Raw genomic sequence first — 18,163 nt, forward strand, 5'->3', positions numbered from 1 at the left:
TGGGAGGAGGAGCAAACTTCAGTATCGGGGTGGGATTCACATTTTAAACAACAGGCTTTATACTTAGGATGCAAGAAAAAGGATACCTACCCTAATAAGCAACTCCAATATTTCAAAAGCACCTTATATTAATACACTATTTAAATCAACCTTTTGTATATAAAATTATTTCATGTTTCAAATCATATACAAACCATAAATACAAAAATGTTTTGCTAACTGCATAGATCTGAAAGACAGAACCCTTACAACACCAGAACCATAAACCTTAATTATAGCATAATTCTATACATATATGGCACCAGAACCAAGCCCCATACTTACAGTAAATACAGAAATAAAACCAAGTCTGTATATATTTACAACACCAGAACCAAGTTCGGTACATAAGCATCACAGAACTAAGGATCATCAGCACCAGAACTGAGATTAGAAGAAAAAATAAAGCATCACAACCGAGATGAGTAAATAAATATAGCATCTGAACCCAGTCCAGTGAATAATTGCGGCACCAGAACCCAGCTTTGTACAAAAAAACACTACTAAAAGTAAGCTAAGTACATAAAAATAGACCCGAGCTAAGTGTAAAGAATATTGAGTAATGTGTGCAGAATTACGATCTCATGTGTATTGCCAGCACTTACTTTAAGTCTGACATTGTCTCATTGAAGGAGTCTTTCTCGTCTTCTTCTTCTTCTTCTTGGATGCCATATCAGCTTCTTCCAGCCACAACTCCTCTCTGCAGATATAGCAACACAAAAATTTTAGGTTCCTCGCTCCAGTATCATCTTCACTTTGTTATCACAAACAATACTGTTCTATTGTTCCCGTAGAGATCACTATTATGTCCCCCAGTAATCAATAGTAACATTCAGCTTACAGTAACCAATATCCCTGAAAATAAGACACCCCCAAAAATAAGACCTACTACAATTTATTTAAGCTTAAAAATATAGAAGGCCTCCCCTGAATATAAGACCTAGCGGAAGTCATTGCTACAACTCCCCCCACACCATACATGAGTATTAGTAGATCATTTAGATACTGAAATAGACTGTGACATGGGTGAGATATTAATAGGATAAAATCACTGACTGTTGTGGAGCAAATGTGCTTCAAACAGATTCCTGGACAAGAAGGGGTCATTTTAGGAAAGTGCTATTGCTATATATGAAAAAATGGGGCCGATCGCATGCGTTTCCCCGGAAACACATGGGCATTCGAATTGAGGACCACCCCCTGTGCACTGGCGTCGGGTTATGAACGGACAACGCCTAGTGGAAAGTGTGACCACAGCCCAAGTGATCCAGGCATGTCAACATTAAAGAAGACCACTGCCAGGATTGAGAGGAACGCAGATCAGTAGTTTGTAATTTTTTGTTATTTTGTTATACTTTAACTGCAATCGTACCGCATATGGGATGCGTAACTCCCAAAGGCAGATGCCCTTAAACCTAAATTCTTGTATTTGGGAAATAGAAACAGGTTTGGTGGTTAACTAATGTTGATAGTTTCCTGACGGTACATTTAGACGGCCGTCTGTGTGGATGTATATGCGGCCGCATATATACGTCTCCATAGACGGCAATGGAGGCCCAGCGGCGGTACACACGCCGTACAGCATATTCTATCTTTCCGCGTGTGTGCTGGCCGTGCGCCACTTTTCTCTGCCGGGTGGACATATGGCTGTGTTTGCACCTTAAGGCTAAGTTCAGATTACCATCAGGATTTCTGTTTATTTACCTCCGTTACAAAAATATAACGGATGGAAAGTAAACGGTGATAAACCAGAACATAACTGATGACATTGTCCCTTACAGCAACACACACACTTTACTTTCACTTTCAATACATCAATCTATAGCTTCTATATCTATCCCTCAAATCTATCTATTCAAATATACCGATATCATCTATAGACATCCTATTTCTACCTATTTATCAATCTCGCTTTTCTATAAACAGGCAGTCCCCAAGTTACGTACAAGATAATTTCTGTAGGTTTGTTCTTTAGTTAAATTTGTATGTAAGTCGGAACTGTATATTTTATAATTTAAGCCCATCCAAAATTTCTTTGGTCTCTGTGACAATGGGATTTTAAAACTTTTGGGTTGTCAAAAGAACCAGGATTCACAATAAAGCTTAAAGGAAATCTTCCATGTCAAAATGGTCATTTTGACCTAAACATATCTTTACTTTGGGGTATGTAGGTTTCCTTTAATTGCAGACACCTCTGATAACTGTTAAAGCTGATCATTGTAGACTGGGACTAAAGTACAGTAAATTACCAACATTCCGACTTACAGACGGCCCCTAGTTACTAACGGACCGTTAGTAACTAGGGGCCGTCTGTAAGTCGGGTGTTCTTTAGTAGGAGACCGCCTACATTTACTTATCTGTCTACCTATTGATCTCTCATTCCTATCTGCCTATCTTTCTCTCTATCCCTCTATTTTTCTATCTACCTTATATACTCGAGTATAAGCCTAGTTTTTCAGCACAAAGAATGTGCTGAAAAACCCAAACTCGGCTTATACTCGAGTCAAAAAAATAAATATATCTAAACTCACCTTTCCGGTGACCCCTGTATATCTTCTGTGCGATCTGTCCGGCAGCGGCGGCAGGCTATATACACTGGGGCAGGGTCTGGCAGGCTATATACACTGGGGCAGGGTCTGGCAGGCTATATACACTGGGGCAGGGTCTGGCAGGCTATATACACTGGGGCAGGGTCTGGCAGGCTATATAAACTGGGGCAGGGTCTGGCAAGCTATATACACTGGGGCAGGGTCTGGCTGGCTATATACACTGGGGCAGAGCCTGGCTGGCTATATACTGGGGAGGCTGTGACCAATGCATTTCCCACCCTCGGCTTATACTCAAGTCAATAGGTTTTCCCAGTATTTTGTGGTAAAATTAGGGGCCTCGGCTTATACTCGGGTCGGCTTATACTCGAGTATATACGGTATATATTTATAGATTAGAATATGTGGAAAAACAGGAGATAAAATAGGGGGTACTGAGCGTCTACTACCTAAAGTGTGGCTTATTTTTCATGAATATTCAGCTTAGTTCAGTGATGGAACTAGACCGGTGTGCTTTGATTTCTCTTGTAATGCGGTGCTCAATTCCCATAAGCATGCAGACAAAACTTTAAAGAAAAAAAATGGAATGGCACTCCCCAAGAGCTTGTTCTTTTTTTCTTTATTTATACTCATAACAAAACATGTTAAAAATGTTCATGGGAGGAATGGCAGGACATAATGATGGGAACAAGTGCAAACAATTGTTGCACTTGTTGAGGCACATTTTTTTATAGGGTCACCAGAGTTCACAGAAAATGCATTTTCCGTTATAGGTCTTCTGAATTCAAAAGAAAATAACTTTGTAAAAATATGTAAATGACCCTGAAGATGTGGAGGTGTGTATAATTAGTTGTTGTTGGCCTCCTAAGGCACTCAGGTGACGTCTGCCTAAACACCACGTGGCTGCACTGACAACTAGTTATGAACGTTCCCCCGCCCTGTACGCTCCCCACAGACAGCCGGAGATGTCAGACGGCTGTCTGCAAATCTTGCGCATGTGGGAGAAACCATTCATTGTGCAGCCGCATTGTAAGCTGCAGGCAGCGCAAGGAGTGGTGTTCTCACGCACGTGCAAGATTTGTGGACAGCCGTCTGACGACGCCTGTTGGCTGTGAAGAGTAGGCAGGGCAGGGATGCGTGCATAATTAGTTGTCGAGGGAGCCATGAGCCACTCAGGTGAATGAACGCTTCATATTTTTACAAACCTATTTTCTTTGGAATTCGGAAGACCTATAACTAATAAAAATCACTGCCAGCATCCCCTAGAGCAGTGGTGGCGAACCTATGGCACGGGTGCCAGAGGTGGCACTCAGAGCCGTTTCTGTGGGCACTCAGGCCACTGCCCCAGGTGTTGACAGCAGTGCATTATCTTTGGAAGTCATCCTGCTGGACCCACCATTCTTCCTGCACAGAGAGACCCTGGAGAGAAGCTACAATGAGACTCTGAATTTGTCCTCCTTCCTTCAACTGTATTGGTTGCCTCGGGGGGGGGCAATACGATTGAATGATGTGTAAGAACTGGTAGCAATAAGTTGCATCTTAAAATGCCATGTTGGCACTTAACGGTAATTAAGTGGATTTTGGTTTGTAGTTTGGGCTTCTCTGTCTCTAAAAGGTTCGCCATCACTGCCCTAGAGGCAACACACATGCTAATTAGGACAGTGCCCAAACTGCAACCAATACCCATATATATGTTGCAAAGTACCAACATGACAATTTAAGTAGTAACTTATTGATCCCAGTTGTATCACTGGTTTCAATTGTATTGGCATCCTGAGTTCACCAATACAATAGAACGATTATAGGGAAATTTGGATTGTAGCTTCCCTCCGGGGTCCCCTGAAGAGGAAGAATCTGGGGACCCAGAGCAGGAGCTCCAACCTTAATCCATCTCTATCCACACCTTCCCACTCCTCCTGTAGTTCTGGCAGCCAAGGATGTTGCTTTAAAATGGCGCTGAGCATGGCATGTGGTCTTGGAGGAAGCTTTGAGTCCTGTCTGTTGGTGTGAAGGCCTGGGTGCCCACAGAAAGGGCTTTGAGTGCCACCTCTGGCACCCGTGCCATAGGTTCGCCACCACTGCTCTAAGGGAAGGAAGTCTCTTCATTATCTCCAGGAACATCCGGATAAGATTGAACAGCTACAATCAGTAAGGCCCCGGTCACACGTACCGCTAAGCATCCGTCATAACGCGACGCTAGCGTGCAGGGGGAGGTCCTCGGCCCGAACGCACATGCATTTCCAGGGAAAAGCATGCGATTGTTAAGCCGATCGCATGCGTTTCTCTGGAAACGCATGTGCCTTCGGGCGAGGACCTCCCCCTGTGCGCTAGCGGCGCGTTATGAACGGACGTCTAGCGGTACGTGTGACCGCGGCCTATGGCTCATTTCACACTACTATTGCTTCCCTCAGTTAATAGAGTAAAGAATGGAGGTAAAATGTATTACGTATTATAAATCCCATTGACATCAATGTGAATTTTATTTCATCCCTTATGTTTCGTGTAGGCAGGCATCCGTTATTCATGCGTTTTTTGGACAGAACCAAAGACGAAGGCTGTAATAATGATAATAATAATCTTTATTTATAAAGCACCAACAAATTCCGTAGCGCTTCACAAATCATAGGGGATATATACAAATATAATATTACATTGCAGAGTACAAACAGGCATATGGACCAATAGGAGTGAGGGCCTGGTAGAGTACTTTTCCTCCGTTTGAAAAAAACACCTGGATAATGGATTCAAACTGAACATAACGTATGACATAAAATTTACATTGATGTCAATAAGATTTTTAACTGATGCGTTTAATCTCCGTTAAACCTCCATTCTTCACTTTTTTTAACGGAGGGAAGGAACAGAAGTGTGAATTTAGCCTTAAGGATGGTGACGTGGCGTTTTTGTCATGTTTCTGTTGGGATTTCAAACGCATTGCACACCGATGCGTTTTTGTGCATGCATTTTTAAAAAATCTGTAATTGGAGTCTATGGGAGCAGAGTAATGTAGCCATAGTACTTAGTGCCGGCTATTACCTGACACACATATGGGATATCAGCTTCTCTCCGGAACGTTTGAGTTCGCTCTTCTGGGGGAAGTGTATTTCTCACGGACGTTGCCGTGGTGACGCGGACCCTGACTTCCGGCACTAGAAAGTATGGTAGGGAAAATAAAGCGTGCGCGGCAGAAGCTGCATGTGGCGGCTATTAGAGTTGATTCTAGTGGAGAAAATGCTCCCATTATCCCGGATTACAAGCTGCCCGGTGCTGCTGACTTGGCGGCGCCTCTGTCATGGAGCAAACCGGTGGGAGGAAAGGTAAGAGACCACGCTGCAGGCATGACACTACTGACACTACTACTCCCAGCAGATCCACTGATCGTATACATAGACATAACGAGGGCTGCTCACCAGGACCGGAGGTTGTCTTCACAGTGTAGTATGAGGGGAGTAAGAACCGCATCACGTGACAGGAAGCTTCTTATTAGACTCTGTTCACATGTGGACACTAGTAGCGCCATGTGGGGAATCCTACAGAGGTATAAAGCCACAGCTTCTCCTTCCGTTAACTTCAGCACCCCCTTCACTGGGTGGTTGGTGTTATTACAGCTCCTTGATTTAACCCCTTAGAGAGCATTTGTTTGGGTTTTTCTGTTGTTGCATGTCCGGGGCGTTAACGTTTATTTTTCCATCAATGAGGGCTTGTTCTTTCTGCAGTGTAATGTTTTTAGATTATTAACTGTTTCTGGGGAGACCTGAGAAAATCAGTGTTCAGCATAAATAAAAGGATCCGTGTTACTATTAGAGAGATGCCGATTGTATATATTTATTTTTCAGCCCTTGCAAATTGAAATCACTTTATTAAAAGGAGGTGCGAGGGCTTGTTTTCTGCAGAATTAGTTGGCGCTTTCCTTGTTTTTTTCTTTCTTTCTAGCTAATTCACCGTGCAGGGTATACACATTGTAGTTTTTTTTTTTTTTTTTTTTTGGAGGGGGATTTTGTGTGGGGAAGCAGTTGCCGTGTTTAGGAAGCCTGGTGAATGATGTTGACTTCAGTGTTTAAACTCTCCACCTCCCTGACTTTATACATCTAACTTCAAAGTTGATTTTGTGGATGATGCCAGCATGCTGGGCCATGAAAGAGACATGATCTGGAAGCTGTACACCTCTCCGTACAGTATGAAAAGTTATAAGCAAAACACAGTTTGTTACATTATTAAATACACAATTAAACATTTGGTATAAATGTGCAACCTGCTGGCACATGTATTTATGAAGTGTCTGCACCAGTTTTGTGCGCCTAAAGGGGCATTCTGGTGCCGATTTGGACCGTGCCTCATCTACAGGGGAAAACTTGAAAGAAAGAAAAAAGTGAAAATCCCCCAACCCCCGAGGGGTCATTATATATGTATATAATATTTACACATTAAAGGGGTTGTCCCTGAAAGAAATTTGAATCCCCTAGTGATGTTTACACAATATAGATAATTTTTAACCTTGCGTTGCAATTTTATTAGATTAAGCAGTGTGGATGGGCACTGGCTGAGAAGGCTCTTCATGATTCCTCTGTGCTATGAGATGCTGTGTTTTGACAATGTGCTTAGATTATCATGGTATGGCTTTATCTATACTTTCATTTAGCTTCTTATCAGCCTACTAGAATCTGAGAAATATAACCAGAGAGATGAGACAATCATGAGATGGATATAAGACACAATGACACATTCAGCTCTGCTCCCTTACCCAATCAATAAAACCAGCCGTCAGCACTGCCCTCAGATGAAGACCTAATCTTGTCTGTAAAGCTGCTGGCGCACAGGAAGTGCCTGTGTCTGTAGTGCTCTCTGTCTCCTCTCCCTTCTCCTGCACTACAAGAGAAGATATTCATGTCAGAGGAATCTGCCCAACCATAGTCCGGAGTTTATGGTCGTATCCAGGGACAACCAAAATATAAACACCAGGACTGATAAACAGCTTGGAATTTTATCTGTGAAATGCTGTATTTTTTATTTTATTTTTTTGCTAGGCTGGGTTTGTTTTCCGTGCCATATGTCTTGAGGGGGGATTTCAATGTGTTCTTATAAAGTGGAATATGCAGAGGGTGGAGTGCTGTCTGGCTGCTGTCGGTGTATCATGTGTTTCCCCAGTGATGCTGCTATCCTTATGTGGACAGTGAACTGACCTGTTCCCCTCCTGCTGAACGATGTATCCGTTCAGCAGATCAGGCTTACCGATGAAATCTTGTCTTATGGGAATACCGCTTTAAATATTCCCAATAAAATGTTTTTAAAAATTCCCTGTGTACACTATAAAAACATCGCCATTTATGCCCCGTTTGCCCGAGATTATACATTTTATATATCAAACAACAGTCGCACCCTTGGTAATAAATTTAGAATAATTTAAATATTTAAAAGAAATATATATTATGTTACCACTTTTTGTGAATTTAACCCCCCCCCCCCCCCCCTTCCTCATTTTTAGCTGGTGTCAAGTTCACTTTAAGGAGTGGCCCTCACAATGTCCTGATCTTAACCCCTTGACAACCGGGCCCTTTTTGACTCTCATTTATTTTTTGGGTGGGTTCGATCACGGGAATACAAAATTTACATAGGTTTTATAATGTTTTCACACATTTACAAAATAAAACTTTTTCTTTTTACCATCTTCTAATAACATTTTCACACTTCAGTGTACAGAGCTGTGGGTGGTGTCATTTTATGTGAATTTGATGTTTTCAATGCTGCCATTTTGAGGACCACTTTTTTTGATCACTTTTTATTAAATTGGCAAAAAGTGCCATTTTCAACTTTGGGCACTAATTTTTGTTATTGTTTTAAAGGGGTATTCCCATCTGTACATTCACATTTATGGTAATTAAATTCATTAAACATGTAAACATTTCATTACTGTTTTTGAACCAGTGATCAGAGCATCACTGGTTTAAGTCCAAGTTTTTATAAAGTAAAGTAAAGAAAAACATTAAAATAAAAAAATAAAATAAAATATTGGCCCCTAAAATAACATTCCCATACAAACGCTTAATAAAGTATAAAAAAACATAAATACACAACCACCCACATATTTGGTATTGTTGTGTCCGTAACAATCTGCATAATAAAACTGAATTGTTATTGGACCTGCACAGTAAACGTTGTGAAAAAAACCCTTAAAAACGTTCAGAAAAAGATAATTTTATTTAAAATTAATACAAAAAAAGTTCTAAAAAGTGATTTAAAAGGTTTAGACGTTCTTAAATAAGCAGTTACCACAGTACACCGCCACATATGGGGTATCTGCATACTCGGGAGAAATTGGGTATCAAACTTTGTGGAGCCTTTTGTCATTTAATCAATTGCGAATGTTTGTTTAATTTTCCACCCAAAATGAATGTATTGTCCAAAAATAGTATTGTATAAGCCGACTCGAATATAGGCAGAGTCCCCTAATTGTAACACAAAACCTGGAAACTCCTATTGAGGATGGGAAATGCATTGGTCACAGCCTCCCCAGTGTATAGCCAGCCCCTGCCCACAATATAATGCCTGTAGGCAAAAACGGTGTACTCGCCTTCCAACGCCCTTCTGGCAGGTCGTCTTCTATACATTGTGGCTCTGGCATCGGATTCCGTGTCCCCGCGCCGTTCGTCGCAGGCACCATGACTTCAGCCACTCGCTGACATCATAGTGTGTGCGCCGATGCTGACGCACATAGTACACTGTCAGAGATCAGCTGACGTCATGATCCCTGCAACGGACAGTGCGGGGACATGGAGCTGATGCCGGAGTAACACTTTTTTTTTTTATCCTTGACCCGAGTATAAGCCGAGGTGAGGTTTTTCAGTACATTTTTTTTTGTGCTGAAAAACTCAGCTTATGCTCAAGTATATACAGTACTATTTGTAGGCCACACCGTCATTTTCTTAACCCCTATAAAAAGAGTTAACTAACTTTTTAAAGTGCTTTTTAATACGTTGAGGGGTGTAATTTACGAGTCTTGCCATTATTTACGCCTCTTGCAGTCAATTGAAAGTTTAGCAGGTCCCTCTAAATGCAGGGTTTGGAGATTTTCCAATGTGAAAGATGGCACCCAAATTCAAAGCCTCATAACATATGTGGATTCTTAAAAAACCATGGCAATATAAAGCAGACATCTGGGAAATGTAAGTTGAGAACTAATTTGGGTGCTATTACTATCTGCTTCAAAAATAGAGAATTTAGTACCTTGAAAATGGAGAAGCCTTTGAAATTTTTGCCTATTTTCCACTTTTTTAAACAAATTTTGAAGTACAGTATGTCACAATAAAACAATCTCAAAATCCCTTAGCTTTGGAACATTTTAACAAATCCATAACCATTTATAGTAACAGTAATTTACTGTACTTTATCCTTCGGCTACAACAATCAACTGTTACAGTTATCAAAGGTCTCTGCAATTAAGCTTTAGTGTTAATCCTTGTTCTAATGACAATGCAACATTTTTAAAACCAGAGACTTAAACAAATTTGGCTGGTGCTACAATTATAAAATATACGGTTCCGACTTGCATACAAATTTAACTTAAGAACAAACCTACAGAACCTATGATCTCTTCTCTTAAGGATAGTTCCAGAATATCAGAGTGGTAGGAGTCCAACACTCAGCATTCCAAAGCACCATAGAGAAAGAGACCAGAAACAGACAGCACGGCAATCATTGTAGTGGCTGATCCAGGTCTCTGCTTGAATGAAAGCTGATGTTTGGTAACAATACATTGGGAACAGAGCTGTCGTTGCATTCTCTGGTTATTATCTGCTGTGGGTAGGGGACTGCAAACCAACAACCACTTTTATTGGGGTCAGTACAAAAAAAATTGTAAAGAAAAATCTAATGGCTGTATTTTTTATTCTTAGGACTGGGCATTACTATCCTCAAATGTTTTTGCATCAACCAAGATTGAGCCAGAGAAATTAACACAAAAGTTAGAAGTGGAAACAAAAAGTGTCGTCCCCGCCAAGAAAGGTATGGAAATAACTAATATCATGTGGTTAACACCGTGTCCAAGGACAGGCTAACATTTCTCTATTACAGTGATCTTCTAAATAGCTGTGCTGTGGCTGAAATGCAGAACTGAGAAGCTACTGATAGGACCCAGATATAGTTGAAGGACAAAGTGAAAGTTATTTCTAATGTGTTTTCTCAGTTGTTTCTGACACATTCTTCTTATCCATCTGCAGATTCCTTTCTTATTAAATTTGTGCTGGAATGGCAGCAGCTGTTTTTGGGCTGTTATTTCAGTACCCGCTTTTATCATGTGCAGGAATGGCCTGGATCAGCACCTGAAATATGATACAGTTAATTTCTTTTAGGAATCTTAAATGGAGCATCAGTAGTTTAATTTGTGCCAGCAAACTGCTATATAACTAGATCCATTGTGAACTTTACTTTGAAGGTTCAGGTGTATATACAAAGGTCACACTTGTAACATTACAAAGGGGGTTTGTACCAATATATACTAAGTATACAACCAAAGTATAAAGGTAAAAAGTATTTAGGTCAAATAATGTGTAAATTATGAAATGGTATTTTAAAGGAAACCTACCACCACAGATCTAGTGGTAGGTGCATCTATTGGACGTGAGGAAAGCACTTTTAAGGGCTAATCCTCACGTCCCCGCAATCTTTTTCAAACTTCTATTTCCCTAATATGCAGATTTTCTAAAGAGGCCGCCGGGGTGTGGAGTAGCCAGAGCGGAGGCTACTTTACAGTATAGGAAGCGCAACTGTAAATTAATTGAAAAAATATATATATTTTTAGCACACTTGGAGAGACCCTCTCAGCTTCTCCTGAAGTGGGCGGGACTTGCTCATTGTGACATCAGCTAAGGACACTGAGGCCACAGCACACATTCACATGGATATGGAAACGGCTCAGCCAATCCTGACTCAGAATCGGTGTTATTGCTTGTACATAGATCTAGTGCAGAGCAAGACAGTGCTGGAGCTATGCATCATGGTATGAAATGATCATACAGTAATGTTTTACACCACAAAGAAAAAGATATATTAACATGTCCATCTATAGCATGAAACACCTTCATAATTTTTACATAATGCCAGCAATAGCGGAGACTGAGATTCTCCTGCACCTAGCAGCTACCCTCCTCTCATCTCCAGAATACTGATAAGTATTCCCATGGCCACCAATCCAAACTAAGTGGGGGTGAGCAGCCAACAATTGCAACGATACCTGTGTTGTGCTGCTGATTTCTTCCTAGCCTTTGATATACTTGGAATATTTTAACATTGGGTTCAGATTCAGCTGTTCCTGATGTGTGTGGGCTCTTCCAGGTTGTGACATCGGCTCAGGGCAATGAAGCCAGAACAGGACATCATGTTTGTAATTGGCCGATCTGATGCATGTGATGAGTCGCATGCTTGTGAGATCACTGAAGGTCCCTTGGCAGAACAATAATGACTTTAAAATAATGCTGGACTGATCTCTAAAATACATAAAAATTCCCATGGCTTCTCAAGCTGTGTGAAAGTTCGGGAGAATTCATATAAGCTAATGACCAGATGGTATAGAACGCCTAAAGTACTCAATCAGATCTAATACCTCACGATAAATGTTGGAGATGTGGCAGTGCCAATGGGTTACACATATTTTGGGCCTGCTCAGGAATCCAGAAATTCCGTAAAGATGTTGCTAAGATAACAAATCAAATAACCTCGCAGGCAATGCCTCTCACCCCAGCGGGCGAGTGTTCTATTGTGGCTACCTAATAAAACCTGGACTCCTGCAAAACAGCCCTGGTCCAAGCAGCTAAGTTACTTATACCTCTTCACTAGCTGAATAGACAACCCAACCCCCCCCCCCCACCACCACCACTATTCCAGAATGGCTCATTAAGGTAGACCAAATGTGTCGACTAGAAGAACTTGGTCGGACAGAAAGCATGACACGTTTATTAAAATGTGGGCACCCTGGCCCACATTTAGGAAGCAATTCGTGCAAAATATGTGATAAGTTAACATCCCCAGAATACTTAACCACATCCATACCTTCTAATGATAATCCCTGTGAACCACTACCTTGTTTAAGCTTTAGATAACAATGCAACCCTTGTAGTACATGTTACTGGATATAACCAATTACTGGTAAAAAAACAAATAACAATATATTGCAGAAGACGAACCTCGGCCAAGTTGATATCTGTAACCCCCCCCCCCTCTCTTCACCCCTGTTATACCCCCTGCAAGTTAGAAACTAATAGAAACGGATGCTAATACAACATTGCTCGATGTAATGAACGATTATTGTGTGCTACTAGTGTACATTTAATTTAACAAGCGGAAAGGAGACAGTACCTGCGTGTACACCAGCTCCTCATGCTTGCTTAACTTGTAATGTTGAATTGTTCAATAAAAAAATTTAAAAACCCAAAAAAAGAGCTGCAGGACAACATCTTTGTAATTGGATAGCCTGAAGCATGTGATAAGTCACATCACTACAGGCCCTAGAGCCCCAATCAACAAGCCTCCTGTCTTCTCTAGCTGTACTATATGGTTTCTCATGGCAAATGGAGATTAGCCTGGGGGGGGGGGGGGGGTCAAGGAAAAACTTCTTCTAGCTGCTAAACAGCGGCAGATAGCTCAATAAATTAATGCAGAGAATTGCTTATTTTTTGCTTGGTGCTGAGTTTGGCAGCAGTTTATATACTTTAAGTGCTTCCTGTATTTGGATATAACTTCCCCCTACTTGCCTGGGAGCAAAGTTCTTCATGCACTAGGAGCACAAAAAATATTAAAATATGAAAACTATTGATGTTCTATTTAAAGTGACTGGTTTTGCACTTGCTTCTCTTTACATACTGTCCAGATGTCACTAACCCGTAATTTTGTCTTCAATGATGCACTTGGAGATAAAATCTAAGAGTTGGCATCCAATCATTCTGGCAGGGTAGTGTCTGCCCACCATTTAGCGCTACATAATTATACAGTAAAATGTTAAGCTGACTTTGTACGATTGCTGCAATCATCTCTGTCGCCGCTCGTATAGTAAACCATATTATTTTGATGCTCTTGGCTTCCCTGTGTATTGATTGAAGTATGTCTAACTATACCATCCTCTAACAGTCCACATCTCAGAATCAGAATCTTTCATCTGCAGGTTAAATTGTGGAATATTTCCTAATCTCCTGGGTAAACCCTGAATTCACTGGGCGGACGTACTCTTCAGTATTGGAGGATCCCCTCTGATCTTTATCATCTGCCCTTATCATTAGTTGTAGGTGTGTGAGGTTATAAATGTGGACTTGTTAATGAGTTCTGTGATATTGTACCTTGGCTCCATTTACTTAGAGTATCCACAGGATACAACAAATGAAAGATGCATTTTTCTGCTTTGGGACACATCCCGCCAATTGTTAACCCTCTTCCCAGGGCAGGACTAAACGGATAGTTTGTTTAGTCTCCAAACTATCCATTAAACTCTCCATTTACCTCACGGAAAGGTTGGGACCTGCGCCTGTCATGTATGTATTCTGTGGAGTATCCTTCTAAGTTTATGCAGGTCTTGGCCGACATACAATGCTTTGTTTGCTGCCTGTCATCAACTGGCTCGAACTGTAAACACGGACTGGAATAGGACCTGCTGTTAGTTTTTTGGCACAGCAGTTGGTTCATAGACGCGGTCATGGAAATTTTGACTCCGTGTATAAGCCCATAGAAGAGACTGGGGACGTGTACTAGCTGTAGAAACAATGGCTAGTACGTGTCCAAAGTAAACGGCTGTGTTAGGGTAACCTAAAGAGGATTTTTAGTATTCTTTTGGACATATCATGTAGAGTTGCAAGTTTTGTGCTCTTTCTTAAAAGAATTACAGGTGGTCCCCTAATTAAGAACACCTGACTTACAGACGATCCCTAGTTACAAACTGGATACTTGTAATTTACTGTACTTTAGCCTTAGGCTTCAGTCAGCTGTAACAAAGGTGTCTGCAATTAAGCTTTATTGTTAATCCTGGTTCTTATGGCAATCCAATATTTTTAAAACCCAATTCTCAGAGACCAAAAAAATCCTGGCTCAGGTTACAATGATAAAATATCCAGTTCCAACTTGCAAACAAACACAACTTAAGAACAAACCTGCAGAACCTATCTTGTACGTAACCCGGCAATTGCTTGTAATACATTTACTCCTAGGCAGATCTATGGGAAACCATCTAGGACTTCATAAGTTCTTAAATATGATACTCATTTGTGATCTCATAGTTTCTACAATCGGCTTGGACAAACTTGTTTTATCCATCATATGTGACTTTAGGAGGCTTTCTACACAGTATTGGTGACCAAGCCACAGGGGATGGGTATGCTCACAGTCCTGTTCATACTGGTTGTGACTACAGATTGACCACAGTGACTCCTTGCATCAAATGGATCTTATAGACTTGGCTATATATGGTACTCCTATAGACCCCATCCGACACTGTAGCCACATAACATATTTAAAGGGGTTGTCCGAGTTAAAAAAAAAAAAAAAAAAAAATATATGTGGCTGGCAGCGGGCTGCCTAAAATAATAAAGCTGTACTTGCCTTCCGGTGCCCTCCGGTATCCATTCAGCTTGTGGCCGGGTACGCCTATCTGTCCCTATACACAGCATTGTGTATGGGGGCCGGAAGGTTGTCGGGTCCGGCCGGAAGCTCAATGCAGCGCTGCTCTGGCGGCCATGTTTGTTTACATGGCGCCCGGAGCGACAGCAGCGCTGGATACCGGAGGGCACCGGAAGGTAAGTACAGCTTTGTTTTAGGCAGCCCGCTCCCGGCCACATATATTTTTTTTTTTTCAAAACTCGGACAACCCCTTTAATATGATAAAAAACAAAAAGACCTATGTCCATCAAGTTCAACCAAAGAAGGCACGTGAGTTAAGAGAATGCAATTCGTTGTAAGAAATAAATTGAAGACCTTGAGGTGCCATAACAATTGTGTAATGGAAATCTGTGTTGCTTCTTGTTTTAATCCTATGAAATTTGATCAAATTAGACTATAAAACCTTTTGCAAAAGAATTAAAAAAAAAAAAAAAAACTCCCAAAGAAATTTGATCTCCACATGAAAGGACTTGTCTCTTAAGCCGCTAAAATCACCTTTATTGCTATAATTCAATACAGGCCGGTAGTCTAGAGAGCGGGATACGTTTTCCTCTCCTGGGATACACAGGGCAGGAGGTTCTGTTACTTGTTCTCTGTGTACACAATATAGATATGTGAGATTGCTCCCATCCTCAGGGAGAGGGAAGCTGAGATCTGTATCTCTCCCCGTGCTGCAATAAGTGTCATTTCTCATTTTTCCCAGGAACGCTGAATCCATTGTTCCGCTGGCTGTCATGAGTCTGGCTTTTCACATTAGCTTGAGTCTGGAGTGACTGCAGAATCTGCTTCTTGCCGTCTGTGCCACTAATTTGTAATTACATTAAAGCCTCTTCAACCCTCCCTCTTGGCGACACTGAAGTGTCTCCTAATCTGCATGCTTGTTTCTTTGTGTCATTTTCTCTCTGGCACTTTGGTATTATATGGACAGCCAACGGTACCATGAGATAAAATAATCGTGATTTATATTCCTTACTGCCCAACCAAACTGTATCTGTGACAAGCAACTAGTAAAGGGGTATAATAAAGTAGGTAACAGAATGTTCTTGTATGTATATGCTTGTATTGTTTCTGAAGTGAGAACCCTGAAGCATCTTTTCTAGGCTCATCCACATGCTACAAAGTCTGCATGGAGTCCCCGCAGATGACTTGTGCTGCAGATCTTTAAAAGTAACTAAATGTTTGAAGACCTTTAATTACAGTAAGTGATCGTTAATGAGATAATAGGAAAGGTAAGCTTAACACCTTACATACCTAAATAAACAATTGATGATAGAACTCCTTATAGGGTTAGTCCCAAGTTTTTACATTATCCTCTATCTACAGGATGAGGGGTAACAAGAATAACTGCTGGGATAATTGGGAGAACAGGACTACCATTATTAAAGCAAGAGTTTGGAATTTGTAGTAATATGGCGGCTGCACACAAACATGCTTGGTCCGTGGAAATGGGGCCTCGGGCTCACATAAAGAACTGCTTAGGGAGGGACTGTATCTGGGTGCTGCGATGCTTGGGGCCTTGCACACAGAACAGGTCAGCTGTGCATTCATAAAGGCTCCACTGCTCCTCTCACCAGCGGCTGTGTATATGCTGAGCTGTCAGGACAGCAGGTCATAGCAGACCTGCTGCTGCTCCTTAGTCACCCCAGATACAGGGAAAAGTCAGCGCGTGTTTAGATGCATGGTGTATTTAGCAAAGACTAATTCTTCTTTTGGAATTATCTGATGCTTGTGAAGGGGTTTATGTGCCTGTGGGTGTCGCTGATTCTATGTCACCTAGAATATAGATTATGCTATATTCAAGGGGAGATTCTATTCTTTAAAATGGTACCAGGTGCCATGGTACAGAAGACAGCTGGGAGACAGTTTGCTCTGCAAGTGCATGTATGAGGAGAGTTTTCATCTGAAGCTGAACCTGCGAAAGGGTCTAGATTAACACCCTATATATTTTGCCAAAATTCTGTTGAATATTTTATATCTGTAAACATTAAAAATTGATAAAATGATTTTTTTTTTTTTAAATTCATGGCATTTTAAGACTTTAAAGGAGATCTAACATTAGGAATCTACTTACCGTACTTAGTGAAAGCTGTATAAGGATTAGGAATATTTTAGAAATTTGCTGCCTGGATCTACTATTTCCTTTAACATGATATAAAGTAAAAATCATTTCTATTTTCTGTGTAAAGCAGTTTCACTGATATCATTAAAGTGAAATTCATGGAATTTATTTAGAAAATCTTTAAAATCCTGATGAGGTTCTCATTCTAAAATCTACGTTCTTAGTAAAAATGTTGTGAAATAAGAACTAGGTGGCAGAAGTGCATAGACCCCAATTTATAGCAGCGCCTAATAGCCACATATGCAGAATTGAAAACAAGGAAGCATGTGTAAAGTAGCAAAACAACACAAAGTTACTTTATTAAAGAATTGGACATAAAACAAACATCAGCAGGACAAAAAAATGAAAAAAAACCATTTAAAAAGGAATGCACCCCAGTGCACCCATCAATGCAAAATCAACTGGAGCCCGACACCTGATAATGTCAGGTTATCCAGACCTGAGCCACTCACAGACCCATGCCACAACCTAAGCTCCGAAATATATGAGGGTAGAGTTAGGGCATGTGTCTGTGGGTTATGGTGGTGAGGTCACTATCAGCAAATCCGGCCTGAGGATGTGTGGAAATGAATGCACCAATGTGCATAATATTCCTCTGTACCGGAATGGCTGGTGTACTATGATAGACCCACAAAACACTAATCCAGGCTAAAAAATGTTTTACCGGAGGATGTGAGGTGGAGTTGAGGGCTCAGGACAGGTCGCCCCACGCGTTCCGCCGCGTATCGCAGCTTCCTCAGGGGTGCCCCACCAATGTAGTACCCAAACATATATACCTGTGGCGTGTGCAGCCGGTGTGTGAGTGCCGGGGCTGCGCCGGAATCGGCGT

General features: G+C 41.2%; 2 protein-coding genes across 3 annotated transcripts in view; one reads left to right on the plus strand and one right to left on the minus strand.

Annotated features, from left to right (window-relative positions):
- The window catches only part of ITGB2 (integrin subunit beta 2), a 69,098-nt gene extending 63,389 nt beyond the window's left edge, over window positions 1-5,709 (minus strand). For both annotated transcript variants that reach the window (XM_072121283.1, XM_072121281.1), the window contains exons 1-2: window positions 5,622-5,709; window positions 645-739 (exon numbers count right to left, since the gene is read on the minus strand). The gene's annotated coding sequence lies outside the window, so the exon portion shown is untranslated. The remainder of the gene's footprint in view (window positions 1-644; window positions 740-5,621) is intronic.
- Window positions 5,650-18,163, plus strand: part of SLX9 (SLX9 ribosome biogenesis factor) — a 64,618-nt gene continuing 52,104 nt past the window's right edge. The window contains exons 1-2 of the mRNA XM_072121285.1: window positions 5,650-5,902; window positions 10,475-10,583. Of these exons, the coding sequence (XP_071977386.1) occupies window positions 5,744-5,902; window positions 10,475-10,583 (268 nt within the window). The 5' untranslated portion in view covers window positions 5,650-5,743. The remainder of the gene's footprint in view (window positions 5,903-10,474; window positions 10,584-18,163) is intronic.

This window comes from Engystomops pustulosus, chromosome 8 (genome assembly GCF_040894005.1).
Source record: "Engystomops pustulosus chromosome 8, aEngPut4.maternal, whole genome shotgun sequence".
In the NCBI taxonomy this organism is placed as follows: domain Eukaryota; kingdom Metazoa; phylum Chordata; class Amphibia; order Anura; family Leptodactylidae; genus Engystomops; species Engystomops pustulosus.